Source organism: Danio aesculapii, chromosome 7 (genome assembly GCF_903798145.1).
Source record: "Danio aesculapii chromosome 7, fDanAes4.1, whole genome shotgun sequence".
Lineage (NCBI taxonomy): Eukaryota > Metazoa > Chordata > Actinopteri > Cypriniformes > Danionidae > Danio > Danio aesculapii.
The window spans coordinates 17863334-17884445 of record NC_079441.1 but is presented as its reverse complement, the minus strand read 5'-3'; the positions used below and the strand labels follow the sequence as shown (position 1 = coordinate 17884445).

The following is a 21112-nucleotide window of genomic DNA, read 5'->3' as shown; positions in this document are numbered from 1 at the left end:
ATTAGTTTTCCCAAATTAGAAAAAAAAAGTAGATTGAACATAAAACAATTAAGGTTTTCCCCCAAAAGCCCTCAAGAATTGTGTTGTTTCAGCTTATTTGAAATAACAAGTTTGAACAAACTTCAAACATAATTTTTTCAGTGTATCTTTGAGTATAAATGATCCATTTTGGTAGTTTAAAAGGTACATATTAGTACCTAAATAGTACAAAGTGTACCGTTATGGTATCTTAAAGGTATACCTACAGGCTCGTAGCCAGCCTGGTGAAAGGGGGGGTGGTTCTTTTTTTCTCAAAAGTGGACCTTTTTGCAGTTATTCACCTCGTTTTCTATTGAATTATGAGGTTTTAAATTCCGCATTTTAAGAACTTTCTTTTGCTGGATTAGCTTTTTGACCACACTTAACCACACTTTTGATGTACCAAAAATATTTACCAACGATTTAGAATAAAGAAATACAATAATATATACAAAAATACAATACTTATTTTAAAAATACAAATCTATTACATCATATATCATTAGAAAAAAAGAAGGAATCTGTTGAAGTTTTTAAACAAAAAAAGTGTAGCCTATTATCATTTACTAGGCAAATAACAAACTGGCCAGCACATTCCACTGCCCTCAGTCAGAATTTTGGGATGCCGAATTTGGCACCAAAATGGTCAAATTCAGAGTCCCAATTTCTGTACCGGCAGCCAACACAGGATTCTGCTTGGTTCTAAAGCCTTTTTCAATAGGTTATTTTCACTTTTTATGATGGCATGGCAGTCAAAATAGGACAAATGAGCTCATGTATGGGAGAATTTCTGCACCTTTGTCAGGTGGGGTAGGTCTTTTGAACCACTCGAACCCCCTTAGCTACGGGCCTGCAACATGAACCCTATAGGTATAAACTAGGGCTGCACGATATTGGATTAATCTAACATTGTGATATATTTTCATTTTGCAATATACATTGTGATATGAATACAATTTCACCAGATGACTTAAAATCTCTATTTGGAAAGAATTTATAATGTTAGATGGATTGGGATGATTCTGCAGTGGAATTGCATCTCCATCAAATCTAATAAACAATCTATAATTCTATTTTTGGGGTCCCCTGACACATTTTCGATGTTGTCCGTGCTATTTTCAGTGCATTTCTGTATTTGCATGTGTTGTATTTTCAATCTATAAATACAATCAAGACAAAGATACATTGAAATAGTGTTTTCCGAGTCTAACAGTATTCAAGTAATTGAATGATAAAAATAATTCAATTCAATTAATCGTTGTTAAAGTCACAAATGGTACAGTTTATTATGCCTGAATGCTTTTAAGGTCATTATACAATAACAGGCATCAAAAACAAATTATAACTCAACATCATGCATCCGGCTATGTAACTATTGCGAAGGATCACATTGAGGTATGGATGCTGAAACGATATATTGTGCAGCCCTATTATAAACGTAACTTTTGGAAAGCTACAGCCACATTGACTGTTTCTTTTGTATCTTTATTACTGACAGAGTAGAAAAACCAAGCATAGCCTGCTATCTCAAACCTGTTTTCAAATACACGATATTTTTATATCTGATCTGCATCTGTTGTATATTTTAAAGATGAACACCTTGCATTTTACTGTTCTCGATAACACATGCACAGCAGCACACACTAACCTTGATTCGACACTTTAGCTTCATCTTCTGTTAAGCTCTCAGACCTCCAGTTACACACAACATGACTGCAGGCAAACTCCATCTCTGTGGGTTACAGGCAAGAACAGCGTTGCTAAAATAGCCAGCAATTATAGAGATTACTATGATTATATATAAAGTGATTATATATAAATCAAGTGCTATTCTTTAGTCAACTGAAAATAGATCCACACTTCTAAACAACATCTTCAAGATGCATGCACCCCTTACTGCTCAAGTGCAGTTTATTGTTAAGTTCTTAGATTCCATTTCCTGTCAGGACGGTTGAGTTTTACTTTGATCTCAGTCGCTAAAGGCATTGACACCTGTGGTGGCAGTTTTCTTTCGTAGTAAAATGTTCCCAGGTTTAGTAAATGGCCTGATTATTTATAGGAAAGCTATACAGACAACACATACTGGCATTTTATCATACACTGTATATGACATGTGTAATACTTCGTCACGTTTACTCATACAAACACCAAAAATACATGTCAATTAATAGTATGACAGAAAAAATCCTGAAATATCGCATAAAATACAAGGTTTATATACGTTTACAACGTGCTTACCTGGTGATGATAATTCGCTGAATTGTCTGTCATTCAGCTGGAGTAAAAAAACAGTCAATATTACAGCGCTGTTTGACGCAAACCTGCTGTTTATGTGTGAGTGTGCATGTGAAGATACAGGAAGTCAGGAAACCGGCGGTATGAGACTAGAAAAGGGGTTTTAAAAACGTAAAGAAAAGTAAAGAAAAGAGAAACGAAACAAAATGTCTGATTTGAATGTGATTGTGTAACTGTAGGTTTCAAATGCACATTTTCATATTTAGTTTTTTTTACTCAAAATGAGTAACTTTATAACTTAATTAATAGCAGCAGCTCTTTATTATCTGCGTTCACACATCATGTAAATAGAAACTCGACACATTTACGTCATAACCTCAATAAAATAAGCTTATGGCACATAAACAGGATTGCCAGGTAATGTTCACTGTGAACAAGTGGGTTGTGAGTTATGAGCACATGTAATGTGTATTTAAATAGTGCATTTATTAGGTATGGCCATCCACCCAAAGCACTTCACAATCAAGAGGGGGTCTCCATACACCTCTACCAAGGCTAGGTAAGGCACATTTATTTATAGAGCACATTTCATACACAATGGCAATTAAAAGTGCTTTACATAAACAAGAATAAAAAGTATAAGTAAATAAAAACAAATAATAAAAAGGATTAAAAGCAGATTAAAATGTGTTAAAACAGGTTATAAAAGAATGAAAAGCAAAAGAAAGACATAATAGTGCGATTCGTCAGATATAGTACAGTGCTCATTCAGTAAAGGCACAGCTTAACAGATGTGTTTTCAGTCTTGACTTGAATGTGCCTAATGTTGGAGCACATCTGATAATTTCTGGAAGCTGATTCCAGCAGCGGGGGGCGTAATAGCTGAAGGCCGATTCACCCTGCTTTGACTGAACTCTTGGAATTTCTTGTTTATATGATCCTAAAGATCTGAGTGATCTGTTAGGTTTTAATTCAGTGAGCATATCTGTAATGTATTGAGGTCCTAGGCCATTTAGGGATTTATAGACAAGTATTAATACTTTAAAATCTATTCTGAATCTAACTGGGAGCCAGTGTAAAGACCTGAGGACAGGTGTGATGTGCTCTGATTTTCTGGTTCTGGTCAGAATTCTGGCCGCAGCATTCTGGATGAGCTGCAAGTGTCTGTTTTTTAGGAGGGCCAGTGAGGAGGCCATTGCAGTAATCCACCCTGCTGCTGATAAAAGCATGAACAAGTTTCTCTGAAAGTCTTCACTGGAAACAAAGCATCTAATTCTTGCAATGTTTTTGAGATGATAGTATGCTGATTTACTAACTGCTTTGACATGACTATTGAAACTCATATCTGACTTCAGAGTCACACCAAGATTCTTGACCTTATGAGAGAGAGTGATAAAGCCAATTTAGTGGATGGGGAGGATAGGGAGGCCATGATGGGTAAGGGTCAGTGGAGGGAATTTGGGCAGGACACCAGGGTTAGACCCTTGCTCTTTATGAGAAGTGCTTTGGGATTTTTAATGACCACAGAGAGTCAGGACCTCGGTTTAAAGCCTGGTTTATACTTCTGCGTCGAGTGAACGGCATGACACATGCATTGCGCGTTTCCATGCATTTATACTTCTGCATGCTGTTTGTGTTGCTCTGCAATGATGCTAACGCTAACTAGCAGTAAGGTTTTTATATTCCTCTGTGTCGAGTTTCTTCGCAGGTGTTTTGTTTTTTCTGAAAGCTACCTTATTGTACAAGTGGCTCAAACTCTTATTTTGAGGCTGGAACCGGTGGATGTGCAACAACTTTAATCATGAGGTAAACACAAAACCAAACTTTCCATCTAGACACTCTTCATAGGACTTGACACTTGTAAACACTCGCTCCAGAGGGTTCACAAGGCTCTCGGTCCTGTCCACACTCTTCAGCGTTACCAAGCCGACCAATCACAGAGCTTGCGCTATGCGTCGTTGCGATGTGTAGGTAAATTTTTTAAAAGGTGCGCTTCAGCAACGGCCACAGCAAGGGCTATGCAACCGCGCGAAGGCTGCGCCAGAGCATATGCGTGTGCTTGATGCAGAAGTATAAATCAACCTTAACGTCTTATCTGAAAGATGGCGCCCACTGACAGTATAGTGTTCCCTTCACTATACTGGGGCATTAGGACTCACACTGACCACAGGATGAGCACCGCTTGCTGGCCTCTCTTCCAACACCACTTCCAACAGCAACCTAGTCTTCCCATGTGGTCTTCCATCCAGGTACTGACCAGGCTCAGCCTTGCTTAGCTTCAGTGAGTAATACAAGCATAATAAAATAATACAAGCAACAAAAATATATTAGCTACACCCAATGGTGCCTTTAAAGCAAGGGCGTAGAATGGGCATGGATGGAGGGGACGTGTACCCACCAAGATCTATCAATTACTGAAATGTCCCTACCAATAATTTAATTGACTTCAAAATAAAGTAATGCTCCTCATCTCTTAACCTAGACGTGAAAACTTTCAATACATTTATTTACTTCTCAGCTTAGTCCTTTTATTAATCTGGGGTCGCCACAGTGGAATGAACCAACAACTTATCCAGCCCTTCCAGCTACAACCAATCATGGGGAAACCATATATACCATCCATACACACATTCACTATGATCAATATAAGCATACCCAATTCACCTATACCACGTCTTTGGACTTGTGGGGATCCAGGAGCACCCGGAGGAAACCCACACGAACATGGGGAGAACATGCAAACTCCACACAGAAATGCCAACTGACCCAGCCAAGGCTTGAACCAGCAACTTTCTTGCTGTGAGGCAGAAGTGCTACCCACTGCGCCACCGCATCGCCCCACTTTCAATACATAACATAAGATTTATTTTTATTTATACTATTATTACTATTTTGTGCAGTCGGTAGTCTCATGTAAGCGCATGTATGCAATTCTGACAGTCAAATTAAAGGGAGATTCATAAAAAAAAATTCACAATTCTGACATTATTTATTAAAAAAAGAGAATATAATGAAAATTATAATTATATAATGATAATTACAAAGATACAGTGCAAAAGATCATGTCTTGCTTACATTTGTAAAATTTTGGACATTCTTAAATCAAGACACAATTCCTGTACATGAAAATAGGAGAAGTCCTATTTTATGAAACAATTAATATTGCAAGTTTTGTTTTTTATTTGTTTTGTTTCTTGAATCAGGCCACTCATTTGATATGAATCACTACTGCTTTTTCTGTTATTAGAGTTAGTTTAATAGGTACACAACACTATCCAAATATGAAGGATGTAGGCTGTCCAACATGCATTTATTTAGTTATTTTTTAACTTTGTTATCGTCTTGTTAAAGCGTCCTTGAGCACTGGAAAGGTGCTATATAAAATAAACATTATTATTATTATTATTATTATTATTATTATTATGTATGCAGAATCATACATTGGTGGACACACAGTTGTCCTTATCCAACTTTCTTAAAAGAGTTACTGTATGAGCAAATCAGCCAATTACATCAGTGAGTGTTTATTTCAGAGCCTAATATCTGACACCTATTCAACCAGTGTGTTCCAATGAGGGGGTCAAAAAAAGACAGAAAATATCCTACTACATGATTTGTAAATCCTGATAACATTATCTACATATAAGTGGACGTCTAAGAAAACTACAAAATAGAGCACACTGGTTCATGACCCCTTTAAATGGGGTTATTTCATCAACCCAAAATGACAGAGCCAGGATTGTTATGTTAATCAAACAATGCTGACTGCTGAAAATACCTACTGATGTCACAATTACCTTTGATTGGAGAGTATGTTAATATTGCATCTTCTTGAATGTGTAGTAAATCAACAGCCTTTGTTTCCTACATGTTAGCAAGCTACTCCAACTCTAGGCTTTTAAGGAATCGAGTACGGCCCTCAAGATGGCAGCGACCGCCACAGCACCAGGGTCCGGCTGGGTCAAATGTTCAGACGCAACATAACTGGCACGTCCAGCCCTTGCAGTAAGATTACGGGTCGATTCTGCTCCCAAATCTGCTTTCTGTTACAGACAAGAGGCTAACGTTAGAGATGCAATTATGAGTAAACAAGAAGGTTTAACTAATACTCCAAACCTCCGCTGCTGCTTGTAGCACTTTAATGAGACCACCAGGGGGCGCTGTGGACAGCTTCTTCAGCTCCTCCACAGCCGGGCATAGGGCATCCAGCTGAAAGAGAAGACAAAAGGCCAGTGTTGTTAATGATTTGCAAGCATCAAAAGGTTTGATTTAATGTTAGTGCAAGGATAAGATTAGCAGGTTAATTATTTCACATTTCACACTTGACAAGTAGATTTTCATTTGTGTCAGAGTTTAATGGTAAATTATTAATATTCATAGATATAAATAGAATGGTTTAGCAATATGCAGATTTATTCAATATACTGATCATGTACATTAAAGAAATTTTATACACTACACATATAAATTTATGCAAACCATAAATTTTTTTGAAAGACAAGACAGGCAGTTTTTTATTAGTAAGAATGCATTAAACAAAATATATATTTTAAATAAATGCTAAAATATTTCCTGAAAAGAAAACGTAACGATCACAGTTTCTACCAATAAATAAATAAATAAATAAATAAATAAATAAATAAATAAAGATATTTTGAGCAGCAAGTCAGGATATAAAACTGATTTCAGAAAAACCACATGATGCTGAAGATTGAAATAATGATTCCAGAAATTCAGCTTTGCCATTACTGGAATAAAGTACATTATAAAATCATAATAGTTATTTCAAAATTCACACAAAAAAAGCCACAATCTTAGACATTTTTCAGAAATTCATTCATTCATTCATTTTCTTTTCAGCTTAGTCCCTTAGTCCCCCATTATTCTGGGGTCACCACAGCAGAATGAACCACCAACTTATCCAGCATATGTTTTACGCAGTGGATGCCCTTCCAGCTGCAACCCAGCACTGGTAATTTTCCAGTAATATAAAAATATAATAAACCATATATTTTTATGGTGGAGTAATTCATGAACTAATCTGCCTTTACAGTAGACAAATTACAGAATACTGTGCACTACTAAAATTATATTGATCAGTCATAGCATAGTCCGATCTGAAGACTTAAATAATGATCCCAAAAATTACATTATAAAATCATAAGTTATTTTAACAATAAAAAGCCACAATCTTTGTATATATTTACAGTTTCCTGTACAGTTCAATTCATTTTTCAGAAATATACAAATATATTTAAAATATAAAATAATAAACCAAATATTTTTCTTTATTCCTTTCTTTATTTCTTTATTATTTATTTATTGCCACATCAGCAACTTATGGTTAAATCAGGGCAAAATGCATATACATAAAAATATTACATGATAAAAACAAATTCGTATTACAATAAAATGTTACTTTGACAAATATATAGAATATAAATAAATAAAATTCACACAAATAAATATTTAAAGTTAAATATGATTTTTCATTTCAATTTTTGATGAATTAAGATTCTTCCTGGTGGTACCTTTTTTAAAATATCCATCAAAGTACTCTCCTTATAAAGAATTTTGTCTAATGGAAACTTTCCAGCAAAATGTTTCATGGTAAAAGCAGCTTTACAGTAATTACATTTAGGTGGTGCTTTGTTATTCAGTAAATACAAATGAATCAACCTAGAATATCCAATTTATTGTCTATTTATTTTCGGGTTAATTTCATGTAATTTATTATTTATGCAGTTGTCCCATTCCCTTTGCCATGTTTCGTTTATATACAAATTAATAGTAGGTTTCAGGTCCTCAGGAGGAATTAAACATTCTGTCACTTTCAAGGAGATAGCCTGTTTTGCTGCTTCATCTGCTAGTTCATTTCCATGTAGTACCAAATATTTTATGGTAGTGTAATTCATGAACTAATCTGCCTTTACAACTGACAAACTCCAGAATACGGTGTACTACAAAAACTATATTGATCAGTCATACCATGGTCCGATCTGAAGACTTAAATAATGATGCCAAAAATGACATTATAAAATCATACATTAGTTAATTATAAAATCATAACAATTATCTAAAAATAAAAGTTTCTTTGGTGAGCAATTAAGTAATTTTTAAGAAATATAAAATATCTATTTAAAATGAAACAATAGTAAACCATATATTTTATGGTAGTGCAATCCATGAACTAACCTGCCTTTACAATTGATTAACTCCAGAATACTGTGTACTACAAAAACTCTATTAATCAGTCATACCATGGTACGATCTCCTGGTTCAGCACCTCCATATCTGTACGAAAACAAGCAAATGTTTCTGCAATTAGATTACAAATCTTTGTACACTCAAAAACTGCTTCAAACTACCTACTGGATATTATATGAAACAGCATAATTTTTAAGATTAATCTGAGGGGACAACTTCATTCTTTTATGTTCAATCCACTTAAATTTGTGAAAACTTGATCAAGTTGTGAAGTTAACTTGATCAATTTGAGTTTGAACACAAAGAAATTGTGTGAAACCCAGCATTTTCTACAGTGTCCAATATATTTTGAAATAAAAATGTATAAGAAAACAACTCAAACTGACTTGCTGAGCCACAATTGCACTGCATTGTCTTTGGTATTATTTAAAAATATCATTATATTATCATTATAATATTAAATTAAGCTGTAATTGTAAATTGTTCATGTTTAGGTGTACACTAAAAAAACTAATTCATTGGATTTACAAGATACTTTTAAGGTAAAGAATTGCAAACAGTTCATATAAGCTGAATTTAAAAACAAATTAAGTTGAACATTACTAAATTTAATTTGTTTGTTTAAATTCAGGCCATGTAAATTGCTTGCAACCACTTTAAAACTATTTATTAAATCCAATGAATCATTTTTTTCAACGTACAGCACGAATTAAATATTCCACAACACAGACAGCATCAAAGAGACGAGGAAGGGTTACAGTTGGCCTCACTGACCTCTTCATGGCTTCTGTCCCAGCATGCAATGCTTTGGCCCAAGCAGCACCATCACAGTTTTGTCTTAGATGGGGGGCAGCCGCGGACAAAAACAAGCAATATAACTGGAGAAAAATAAATAAATAAATAAATAAATAAAAATCACAGGTCATTGCATACAACATTACATTTTGCTTTCAGATTTTCAAGTAACCAGTCAGTTCAAGACAAGAGTTTATTGACTGACCGCCCCTGATGATCCTCCCATCCGTTCTTGCACCAGCAGAGCCAGATCTGCCAGAAGCTGACCAAGGTTTCCAGGGATTCTGCTGGTCTGGAGCCACTCCTGAATGGCTGGAAAAGAAAATTCATAATTTAAACAGCATAACACAGCAAAGGGTCCCATTAGGCTTTTTACACTTCAGCTTATTTTAGTGTAAGATTTTGCTGTTTGAGTATGACAAAAATCTGCAAAGTAAGAAATGCCATGTACAAAGGAAGTTATTTTTGATATCAATAAGCGCTGTTTTTCTGAACTCTGAAGTCTTAAGTTTCTTCTAATGTACACATTGCAATATCCCAGACTTTAATTATGTCTGCCCAAGAAGGCAGATTCAGTTAATATAGCATGTTTTCAAGAGATGCTGTTTCATGAATCCAGTATATACTTATAAATGTTTACATTTACTGAAATAACCAGCATGCTTTTGGCATTACTTTATGTGTATTTGATAGATGAAAAATAACTTTAAGCATTTAATACACTTTTTTGAATAAAGCCCAACTCACAGTGTGTGATTTTTAAGATTCTGAAACAACTGTAGCATGTCAGACTGCACGATAATGATCCCATTTCATACTGTAAGGTCTCAGCTGTCATAATGTCAGACTGAATAACAATTAAGACACGCCGAACATGGACACGAAAAAAACTCCATTCATCTGTGACACTTTCACTATCCCACATTCTGACATGATACCTCGTGGTAAACATAAACAAACTGCAGCGGCAATATTGCTCACACTGTGTCTCAATAATAAAACTAGGAAAATAAGTCAGCATTTTCCTGTGGTGGTTTGTGTCATCAGATTTGATGCTCCTATTGGTTCTTGGTTTGACACTCATTGCAGCTGAAGTCACACTGCAGAAAATTGTTTGAAATCTTGACACTGAGCATGTTTACATGGACACTAATAACCTCATTTTAATACGATTTAGACAATGCTTAAGAGTCTTATGTAAAAAGTGATTTTTGATTAATTTAATCCGATTAAGGTCATGATTGAACTAAATAGAAATGGAATTAAGACATGTGGAGTATGGTGATTTTAGTCGCATTATTGAACTGCAGTACAGACATGTAAACATCTTAATCAAACTATTACCACTGGATATTGCGACAGGATAGTCCATACACACGGCTGTTTGACACTCTGCACCTACCGAGTCAAAGAAAGACCACAGACACCTGCATCGTGAAATGCAGAGGATTTTCCCCATACGGCGTGCGGTATCAAATTCTATTAAAACAACACTCTTCCAGCAGTTCATACTCTCATCTAATATCTCTTTTGTTACGGGTGGGGACATGCATGAAATGTTACTGACTGAAAGTGAACTTGCCAAACTGCAGTTAAAGTTAACAAATTAAAAATGAAAACCCTGGATTACATGAAACTCCGGAGGAAATGTGGATAACGTGGTGACGCAATGACGTTAATCGATCTGTGTGCTATAAAATGCAAAACAGGATTATGAAAGGACCATTCAAAAAGCAACTCATGAAAAACCTTCATCATATTATTGTCTTATTTAGATTAAGGAAAATAATTTGATTATTGATGTCCATGTAAATGTAGTCACTGACAGAACTTGATCACAGGGAATATCTGATCGCAGTGGCTGTCAGTGAACATGTCAAACCAACGATCAAAGATCACAGATTTTAGCCTAGGGTAACAAAAAATTTTTTAAGAAGATCCTAAGTTTGTCTCAGACAATTAAATCGTGGCTGAAATCATACAGTGTGAGCAGGGCTCAAGTCCAGAGGCGGAGAGCAGCATTTAACTATTTGCATTAAAAAAAATAGACAAATGAAAACAGCAGGTTTTTTCTTGAAACCAAAAGGGGGCATTTAAAGCATGGTATAAGAAATGATCCATGAGGTATTTTTCATTGGAAGTTCACAGACACGTTTTGGGACATCTGAGACTTTACTGTAATTAAAGTCAGAATAGGACCCCTTTAACTCAAACTGAATACATTGGCCTGCACATTATGTGATTGTTGAAAAAGTTTTACCATTGGCTACGAGAGCATGTGTGCTCCCACAGTCTCCATCTCCTGCTGCACGGTCCAAAGCATTAAGTTCCTCCTGGCGCTGAAGGAGAATCTTACACACGGCCTCCAAAACCAGACGAATGACAGATGAAAGAGCACCTGTGGAGCAGCACGTCTGTGATGATCAGGAGCTAAAGACTTTCACTAAATATATAAGGTTTAATAAATATGTATTAAAAAGCATTTTCAAATTGTAATAATATTAGTAATATTATATTTTTTGGTGCTCAGCATACTCGTCGAGCAACAAATTACTAATACAAAACTGCTGTTGACAAGTCCATGGAACTTTCCAGTGTTACTGGCCAGTTTCTCTGTAACGCTTTTAATAATTCTAACAATGTCGGAGAAAGTTATGTGGTTCAAATCACAAAGACTGCAATGTAATTACTAAATTACATCAATATGTAGTGTGATATGCTGCATGTTTCAGAGTGAAGCAAACATCTTTACCTGTTTGAAATAAGCATGATTTATAAAGTAACTGTCAAACAAAAGAGAATTTCAAAAGAAATATCTCTAAGCAGTTTTTAGAAGAATTAAAGAAAAGAAATATATAAATCAATAAAAGTTCCATACAGGGTTTCTGCAAGTTAAATTTAAGATTTAAGACATTTTAAGACCATTGTGAATGAAATTTTTGACTTATACAGGGCTAAATGCTAAAGACTTTTTCGAATATCCCAGTTAGAAAATATTTTTACTTACCTTATCAAAAATGATAAAAACGTAATACATGCAATAATAATATAATAATAATTTTGTTTGAATATTTTTTGTATTAATTTTTAAATATATCCATTTTCAAACGCTATAACCCTTATCAAAAAGAAAACAAAACATAGCTGTCAATTACTTCAGTCTACAATAATAATAATTTAATAATAAAAAATGTGGGTCAGGTCAGTCTCCTCGGCAGTAAACAAACAGAGAACTTTTAAACAACTGTAAGAAAAGTAATTAAAGGCTATTTTTAAATAAAATGTTAAAAGTTTTATTGAGACGGGTTGTTGGTGATTGTATGGGTATTAATGGCCAGATTGGGTAGCTATACCTGAGCAAAGGAAAATTAAGACCTGTTAAAAAAGATTTAAGACCTACAACACAACATTGCAGTAGATTTAAGACTTTTTAAGGCTTAAAATTTACCTTTTGACATTTAAGACATTTAAAGACTTTTTAAGGCCCCGCGGATACCCTGTCTATACCTCTGTTGTTACATAAATAACAATAATATTATTATTGATAATAATAATAATTACTATTATTTAATACAATAAGGTACTAATAAATAATTCAGTTCAATAAGTGATATTAAAAGCAATATTTATTTAATACTTACAATTCAATGAATTATTATTATTAACAACATAATAATAATGATATTAATGATAACAACAACAACAACAACAACAACAGAAACAATATAGTAATGATACTAATAATAATGCAAATAGATTATTAGATTAGTAGGCTATTTGTTTTTATATAATATATTTTACATATAACTAATATAGTGTCATAAAATAAATAGTCTCTCTACCTTCACTACATTTGTCTGAAGCCGCAGCAGGTTTTGCAGCTGGTTCCACAAACAGGTTTCTTCCACTCACAGAGGCTGTGCTGAGGTTTGGCCAGGCGGGGGCTGTGGTTTTAGCATCTGACAAAAAAAGACAGAGACAAAAAAAATCAGAGACACACTTTTACTACATTTGCTCGGTGTATACATTCACTACATAAACATTAATTAATTTAGTTATAGAGTAAATAGTGTTTATAGAATTTGAGCAATTTTAATACTTTAAAGGAATAGTTCACACTATGTTTGCTCTCTCATCACCTGTTCGAGTTTTGTTTTCTGCTAAACACAAAACGAGATATTTTCGAGCAACACTGGTAACTAAACCATTTTAGGTCTAAACTGACTTCCAAAGTATTTTTTCACTACTCAATACTAGTCAACTTTCACTAGACAATGGAGACTCTTTGTTTTTGGTCAGCAACATTCTTCAAATTATCATCTTTTGAGTTCTGCAGAAAGAAACATGTAAGTTTGAGGGCATGTATATGGTACATTGTCCTTTTTGGGCGAACTAGTAGATTAGTAGATTGAGTATAAGTAGATTGAAACTGACCAGGTATTCAATATGGTATTTTGTTAGCTGTAAATGATTTCAGCACAAAAAAAAAACGGATTTAAACAGATCTCACCAAACAGTCTGAGCATCTCTTCATCCACCTTCATTAAAGAAAGAGACATTCCTGCCATCTCCAGTGATGTCATAAATGACCCAGACATCACCCTGGAAACAAGCACGCCTCGCTCCTCTGGAAATGACCACCATCCAATCAAAAACAGTCAACAGCAGTTAATCCATGATATCTAATTCTATTAAAACAGCTCATACATATTTTTTTAAACTCCTTTAACAGTACAATGAAATACAAATATTAGTATGTTATTGTTATGTTATATTAGTAATATTATTATGTTATATTAGTAATAATATTAACAAGATCATCAGTCTCACCTAGGCAGTGTATGGCCGCTTTAGAGACCACAGCTATTTCCAAACACGAGAGAGCGCCCAGATTATTCACACACAGCACCACCTTGTCTCCTGTTAGAGAGATACAGCTTTATTCATAGTTCATATAAATATACACAATAAGAACCTGAGCACTAAAGCGTCTTACCTGACTTCAGGGACAGATGTGACTTGTTTGAGGAATCAGTCATGTGATTAATTATGTTTTTCACAACTTCATCTGCAGAGTCCACCTGAAATCAACCAAATCAGCAATGTCAACAGGTCTTACGCTAATCTTTAGTGTGGGAAAGACTGGCATTTTGAAAAGAGTCACCTTTGATCTCTTTATACCTGGCTCTCCGTGGATCCCTGGACAAATAAATATACAATGTATTAATACATAATCTTTGTATTAAAAAATAATGTGAAACAACAATCATTTTTTGAGTTCACAAAATAACTATACAGTGGTGTGAAAAAGTATTTGCCCCCTTACTGATTTCTTTTTTGTTTGTAACACTTCAAGGTTTCAGATCATAAAACTCATTTAAATATTAGTCAGACAACACAAGTAAACACATCATGGAGGAATTAAGGGTAATTAAGGGATTAAACAAAACACAATAATCAGTAAGGGGCAAACATTTTTCACACCACAACATATACAGTTGAAGTCAGAATTATTAGCCTTCTGAATTATTAGCCCCCGCTTATTTGCTGTTTAACGGAAAGATTTTTTCAACACATTTCTACACATAATAGTTTTAATAACTCATCTCTAATAACTGATTTCTTTTATCTTTGCCATGATGACAGTAAATAATATTTGACTAGATATTTTGGGGATGGGGTTGGGGGGGGGCTTCAACTTTATATAAGAAAGCCAGGATTCCCTAAATGGATAGCTCACACAAAAATGATAAAATGTTTTATATAGTACATGTTTTTCCTGCTCGCAAAACTTTTAAATCCCTGGTAGCCCTCGGGCAGGCACTTTATTAGTATTTAGTAGCCCGAATTTAAATTTAAGTAGCCCAAATACAAAATACATTATTTATTAAATTATTAAAAAAAATAAATAAATAAATAATTAATAAATAAAATTGCCTCGTGGTTCCATCCCAAAGAGGGAAGAAATCACTTTCCCGAACTCTCACATTCAATCTGCCCAGTTGGTGGAATGAACTCCCTAACTGCATCAGAACGGCAGAGTCACTTGCTGTCTTCAAGAAACGACTAAACTAAACTATTTAGTCTCCACTTTCCTTCCTAATCTGCAATTGCCTCTCTGGCTATACCACTAAGTGTACTCTCTCAAGAAAAAAAAAACATTACTAATGCTTTGCTTCTTAGACTTTACACACCTGAAACTTGCCTATAGCACTTATTCACTGTTGCTCTTATAGTTGTGTAAATTGCTTCCTTGTCCTCATTTGTAAGTCGCTTTGGATAAAATCGTTTGCTAAATGACTAAATGTAAATAATTTATTAAAACCAAAACATCATTTATTTTAAAAATAACCAAAATATTACTTAACATTTTTATTTGATAATATTTTTAAATAACCAAAGTGAACATTGTTTCAGGTTATTTTTGGCAACTATAAAAACTTTCCATTATGTTACAGGGTAGTTATATTTAAACTAAAAACAACAATATACAAATATTCAGAATGTTCCCTCATGATTATTTAATATATATTACTAACTTGATGCTACCTGTAAAAATCTGAATGATTTTAGTTCTGAGCTGCATCACAGAAGACATTTACATAGATAGTTCACCCAAAACCTCAAATTCTGTCATTATTTACTCCTGCTTTACAATTCAGACCTGTTTGAGTATCTTCTTCTCTTTTTTTGGTGAACATGTAAAAAGATATTTTAAAGAAAGTATATAATGCTTCAAAATATCTTTATCTGTGTCCAACAACAACAACAACAGAAAACTAAAACCAGTTCGAAACATATTAGGTGTAAATAGTAAGTGCATATTCATTATTTTGGCAACTGCCCCTTTAAGTGCAATTTTTTGAAAAAATACACAGACATTTCCTTTCACATGCTGACTGACAATTGTTTACCGGTCTTGTTGAATAAATGCGAAAAGTAGCCAGAAATTTTTTACTTTAACTGTAATTAACTGTAATCTATCTTTTATAACCATGACGTGTGTCTCAATGCTTAATTGAATGGTTATTTATTTAGAGTCTGACTGACTAACTAGTAAATAGTGATTACATAAAGATATGATATTTAAGATTTCGCACAGCTTAGACAGGCCTCATGATGTGAATATTTTCTTTTGTGTTTTGTGTCTACAGATTTGGAACCACTCGAGTGTGAGTAAATAGTGCATAAACTTTAATTTTTTGGGTGATCTATCCCTATAAATTGATCACAATTGCCAGAAAAAAGACATTTTAAACATTATAAAAGATTTCTACATTCTTTACTTTTATTTAAATCTTTTTAACATTCTATTCATCAAAGTTTTCTAAAAATAATTCCACAAATATACTAAGCAACACAATTATTGTTAACATTGATAATTATAGTAAAAGTTTATCTTTGAAGTATCATGTGACAACAGAGTAATGGCTCCTGAGAATTCAATTTGCATCACAGAAATCTAAAATATAGTATAGAGTTAACATATATTGAATTTTCTTTTAAAATTGTAATTATATTTCACAACTTTATAGTTTTCACAGTATTTCAATCAAATGCCTCTATAGTGACCATAAGACACTTAAAAATCAATCAATGAATAAAATAGGCAAACTAATAGTAAGTTTCTATATGCTTCTTATAAATGTCTCCTACCCAGTCCCAGCTCCATCTCTCCTGGTGGAAGCTGGAAAGTCGGCAGGCATCCAGGCACACTGCATGGAGACAGACTAACGCCCAATGTGCCTGTTAAAACACCACAATGTATATATTGTTAAAGTACATAGGATAGTGGCTTGACTTACACAATAGAAACAGTTTTGAAAGCCAGACGGTGCTATAATGGTTTCTCACCTATTTTTTTCGTAGCTTCATTCAACTGTGCAACAATGTCATCCAAAGCACAGCCTTTCTCTGCCAGAGCTCCTGCTAACTAAGAAGAAAAAGGTAGATTTTGATGCAAGCGATGACTACAACCATATCAATCTCTTTGGTGAAGCTTTTCATGGTACCTTGTGGATGAACACGGTTCCACACAATCCTCTCCGTCCAGCCTTGCTAGGCTGAGTGAAGGCACAGTCATCGGCCACAATCACCATGTCCACCGGGACACCCTGTGACCGGGCCTGTTCTACAGCAATGCCAAAGTTTAGCCGGTCTCCTGTGTAGTTCTTGACGATGAGCAGGACGCCTGAAGCTCCTCCTTTCCACAGGGTCAGAATGGCGGCCAACACACTTCCGGGAGGAGGAGAAGCAAACACTGATCCGGCCACTGCTCCGGACAGCATTCCCTCTCCAATGAAGCCTGAATGACAATACATGTGTTTAATTTATACAAGTATTATACAAATATTTAAAAAATTATTATAATTTCAAATAACTGTTGTCCATTTTAATACTCAATAGTGTGAAAATGACTCATGAATCAAAGCTGAATCATTACTCCAGTGTTCAGTAACATGATTCTTCAGAAATCACTTTGATACGCTGATTTAATGTTCGAGAAACATTTCTGATTATTATTATTGAAAGAAGCGGATTAATATTATTGTAAAAAAAACTTTAAAATTTTTTTTATTAATAAAATGTTCAAAAGAAAATGTATTTGTTTGAAACCACAAACTTTATTATGGTTATCTATTCACAACATATTTTTCAGCATTGATATCAGTAATAGTAATTTGTTATTTCATAACACTGGAGGCTTGTACAAAGACCTCAGAGTAGTAAAACAAGTAAAAAATGAGCAAATATTTGACAATATTTATTGAAACCAAATTCTCAATGGATTACTGCTTAATCAATCAGACTTGTTAATTGCACATTAAAACACATGGTGCACATACACTCACCGGCCACTTTATTGGGTACACCTTACAAGTACCGGATTGGACCCCTGTTGCCCTCAGAACTGGCTTAATCCTTCATGGCATAGATTCAACAAGATACTGGAAATCTTCCTCAGAGATTTTGGTCCATATTGACGTGATAGTATCACACAGTTGCTGCATATTTGAGGGCTGCACATCCATAATGTAACTCTACCGTTCCACCACATCCCAAAGGTGCTCTATTGGATTGAGACCTGGTGACTGTGGAGGCCATTTGAGTACAGTGAACTCATTGTCATGTTCAAGAAACCAGTCTGAGATGATTCGCGCTTTTTGACATGATGTGTTATGCTGCTGGAAGTAGCCATCAGAAGATGGGTAAACTGTGGTCATAAAGTGATGGACATGGTCCGCAACAATACTCAGGTATAGGCTGTGGCGTTGACATGATGCTCAATTGGTAATAATGTGCCCAAAGTGTGCTAAGGATATATCCGCCACACCATTCCACCACCAGCGGCCTGAACTGTTGATACAAGGGAGGATGGATCCATGGTTTCATGTTGTTGATGCCAAATTTTGACTCTACCATCTGAATGATGCAGCAGAAATCGAGACTCATCAGACCAGGCAACGTTTTTCCAATCTTCTATTGTCTAATTTGGTGTGGTCTTCTGCTGCTGTAGCCCATCCGCCTCAAGGTTGGACGTGTTGTGCGTTCAGAGATGCTCTTCTGAATACCTCAGTTGTAATGAGTGGTTATTTGGGTTACTGTTGCCTTTCTATCAGCTGGAACCAGTCTGGCCATTCTCCTCTGACCTCTGGTCATCAACAAGGCATTTGCGCCCACAGAACTGCCACTCACTGGATATTTTCACTTTTTTGGACCATTCTCTATAAACCGTAGAGATGGTTGTGCGTGCAAATCCCAGTAGATCAGCAGTTTGTAACAAACTTGCCACGTTCAAAATGTTTATTTGAGTTATTGGAATCAACAAGGCATTGGTGCCCACAGAACTGCCGCTCACTGGATATTTTCTCTCTTTCTGACCATTCTCTGTAAACCTTAGAGATGGTTATACGTGAAAATCCAGTTTCTGAAATACTCAGACCAGCCCATCTGGCACCAACAACCATGCCACGTTCAAAGTCCCTTAAATCCCATTTCTTACCCATTTTGATGCTTGGTTTGAACTGCAGCAGATCGTCTTGACCATGTCTACATGCCTAAATGCATTGAGTTTCTTCCATGTGATTGGCTGATTAGAAATTTGTGTTAACGAGCAAATGGACAGGTGTACCTAATAAAGTGGCCATTTGTATGCATTTTTTTATTAGTTCTGGGCAAAAAAATGTATTTTGATCAATCGCATCCAGAATAAAAGTTTGTTTTGACATCCATGTATTTAAGAAAATGTTTATTTATGTTTAGATATAAAATATATGTGTACCTGATACAAATTATATATACATTTAAATATCTATGTATCTAAATTGCTTTCTATAGTTTTGTTTTATATGTGACACTTAAATTATGTCAAAACAAACTTTTATTTTGGACATGATTAATCTTTGCCCAGCCCAAATTATTATAGAAAATACTGTATTCAAAGTAACACTGTTGTATGGACCATATAACAGGGACTGAACAGGGTGTGATAGTTTTGCAAACAATTTTAAATATTCTCGTGCATGTCCTTTAGTTTAAGACTAAGCACTGAGTCAGCTCTCATTTTCAGATGTCTGCTGTACAGTGTGAGTTGAGCAACTGCTTGTCTGTGCCAGAGAGATAGAGACCGACAAAGGAGGAGCTGCTGGATCACGCTTTACCTGCATGAGCGGGTTCATGGCCAGATCCTCCTCCAGACAGCAGGGCTACCTTTCCCTTAATGCTTTGCAGATCAGAGCGCAGCACAACCCTGTGGCCCCGCAGCAGCACCAGACCCCCGTGACTCCTAACCAGACCCTCCAGAGCCTCGTCCACACACCTGTCCACAGAGTTCAGCAGCTTCCTGCGCACCTGCTCCCAACACAAATAAAAAATACATGTCTCCATTTACTCTAGTTTACCTTTTTGGTGAATTGTGGAAGTAACTGAAGTGAAACTGTAAACATTCAGTGAAGTGTTTTTAAAAACTGAGGTGTCATTATTCTCCTCATAGCTCTACCATATGAATATTAAATCCTGGAATATTAACAAGCAGTTTCTTAAAGTTAAATTGCTATTGGCAGATCATATATAACCTTAACTTGTTTTTGGCAGCAATATTTCAGATGCAAATTAAACATTATTGCACTGTGGATAATATAAAGAGAAAATAATATGGAGGAACAGACCACCAGTAAACTCCAAATATATGTCATGCCAAAAGTAACGTTATATTTATTCAACATGACTAATAAAACAGACCTCTTACTCAGTGTTCATTATGTACATATTTACGCAGATTTATTATTGAACTGAAGTGTTTGGAAGTTCCTAAACCGAAACTGCAACCTGCCATTTAAAACGCAGCATTTACATGCGGAAAAAAGTTGCCACAAAACGTCGCAATTATCACGAATACATAAATATTAACATGTGCTGTGAGATCAAAATGTCAGTGTTTGCAGGAGAAACCGTTACATACCTCCATCGTGCCTGGACAACCTTCGCCCTCTGATGATCATTTCCGCAAACAACAGGCATCTGTAATGATTACGTCACAACACCCACCCCCGAATCAAGAACGCGCATATTGAAGTAAAGAAATCTCCCTGCTGTGAAATTAGTATTTCTTTTTTATATATCTCAAGGGCTGTTTAATGGACAGTATATTTTCCACTAAACATTTTTTTAAACATAATAGTTTACTAATTTATTTTATATTGTAATATATAATATATCAAATGATGTCTCACTGGTTATTTAACTTAAAGTGTAATTTAAAGGCTTAACTAGGTTAATTAGGATTACTAGGCTAGTCATTGGACAACATTGGTTGGTTCTGAATAATATTCAAAAATGTTATTATTAACCTATTATT

The 21112-nt window shown here is 34.9% G+C and overlaps 2 protein-coding genes across 2 annotated transcripts in view; both read right to left on the bottom strand.

Moving 5' to 3' along the window:
• The window catches only part of si:dkey-9k7.3 (circularly permutated Ras protein 1), a 38519-nt gene extending 36168 nt beyond the window's left edge, over positions 1–2351 (bottom strand). The window contains exons 1-2 of the mRNA XM_056461180.1: positions 2257–2351; positions 1667–1750 (exon numbers count right to left, since the gene is read on the bottom strand). Coding sequence (XP_056317155.1) covers positions 1667–1748 — 82 coding nt within the window. The 5' untranslated portion in view covers positions 1749–1750; positions 2257–2351. The remainder of the gene's footprint in view (positions 1–1666; positions 1751–2256) is intronic.
• Positions 2352–2786: 435 nt separating this feature from the next.
• tkfc (triokinase/FMN cyclase) lies at positions 2787–20770 on the bottom strand. The gene is made up of 16 exons (XM_056461179.1): positions 20717–20770; positions 19917–20106; positions 17268–17560; positions 17110–17188; positions 16912–17001; positions 14420–14454; positions 14252–14336; positions 14086–14175; positions 13766–13882; positions 13098–13214; positions 11516–11653; positions 9461–9567; positions 9235–9338; positions 8514–8547; positions 6370–6462; positions 2787–6296 (listed from the first exon to the last, which is right to left on the bottom strand). Exons 1-16 carry the CDS (start codon positions 20720–20722, stop codon positions 6144–6146), a joined length of 1731 nt encoding a protein of 576 aa, XP_056317154.1. The 5' UTR covers positions 20723–20770; the 3' UTR covers positions 2787–6143.
• Positions 20771–21112: the final 342 nt, after the last annotated feature.

What these genes read in the sequence shown, in the direction of transcription:
- tkfc (XM_056461179.1), bottom strand. An exon ending in GAACCGTGTTCATCCACAAG is followed by an intron (nt 17,189 to 17,267) that starts GTACCATGAAAA and finishes TTTTCTTCTTAG; the next exon opens with TTAGCAGGAGCTCTGGCAGA. An exon ending in AGAGATGCTCAGACTGTTTG is followed by an intron (nt 13,215 to 13,765) that starts GTGAGATCTGTT and finishes TTTTTTTGTCAG; the next exon opens with ATGCTAAAACCACAGCCCCC.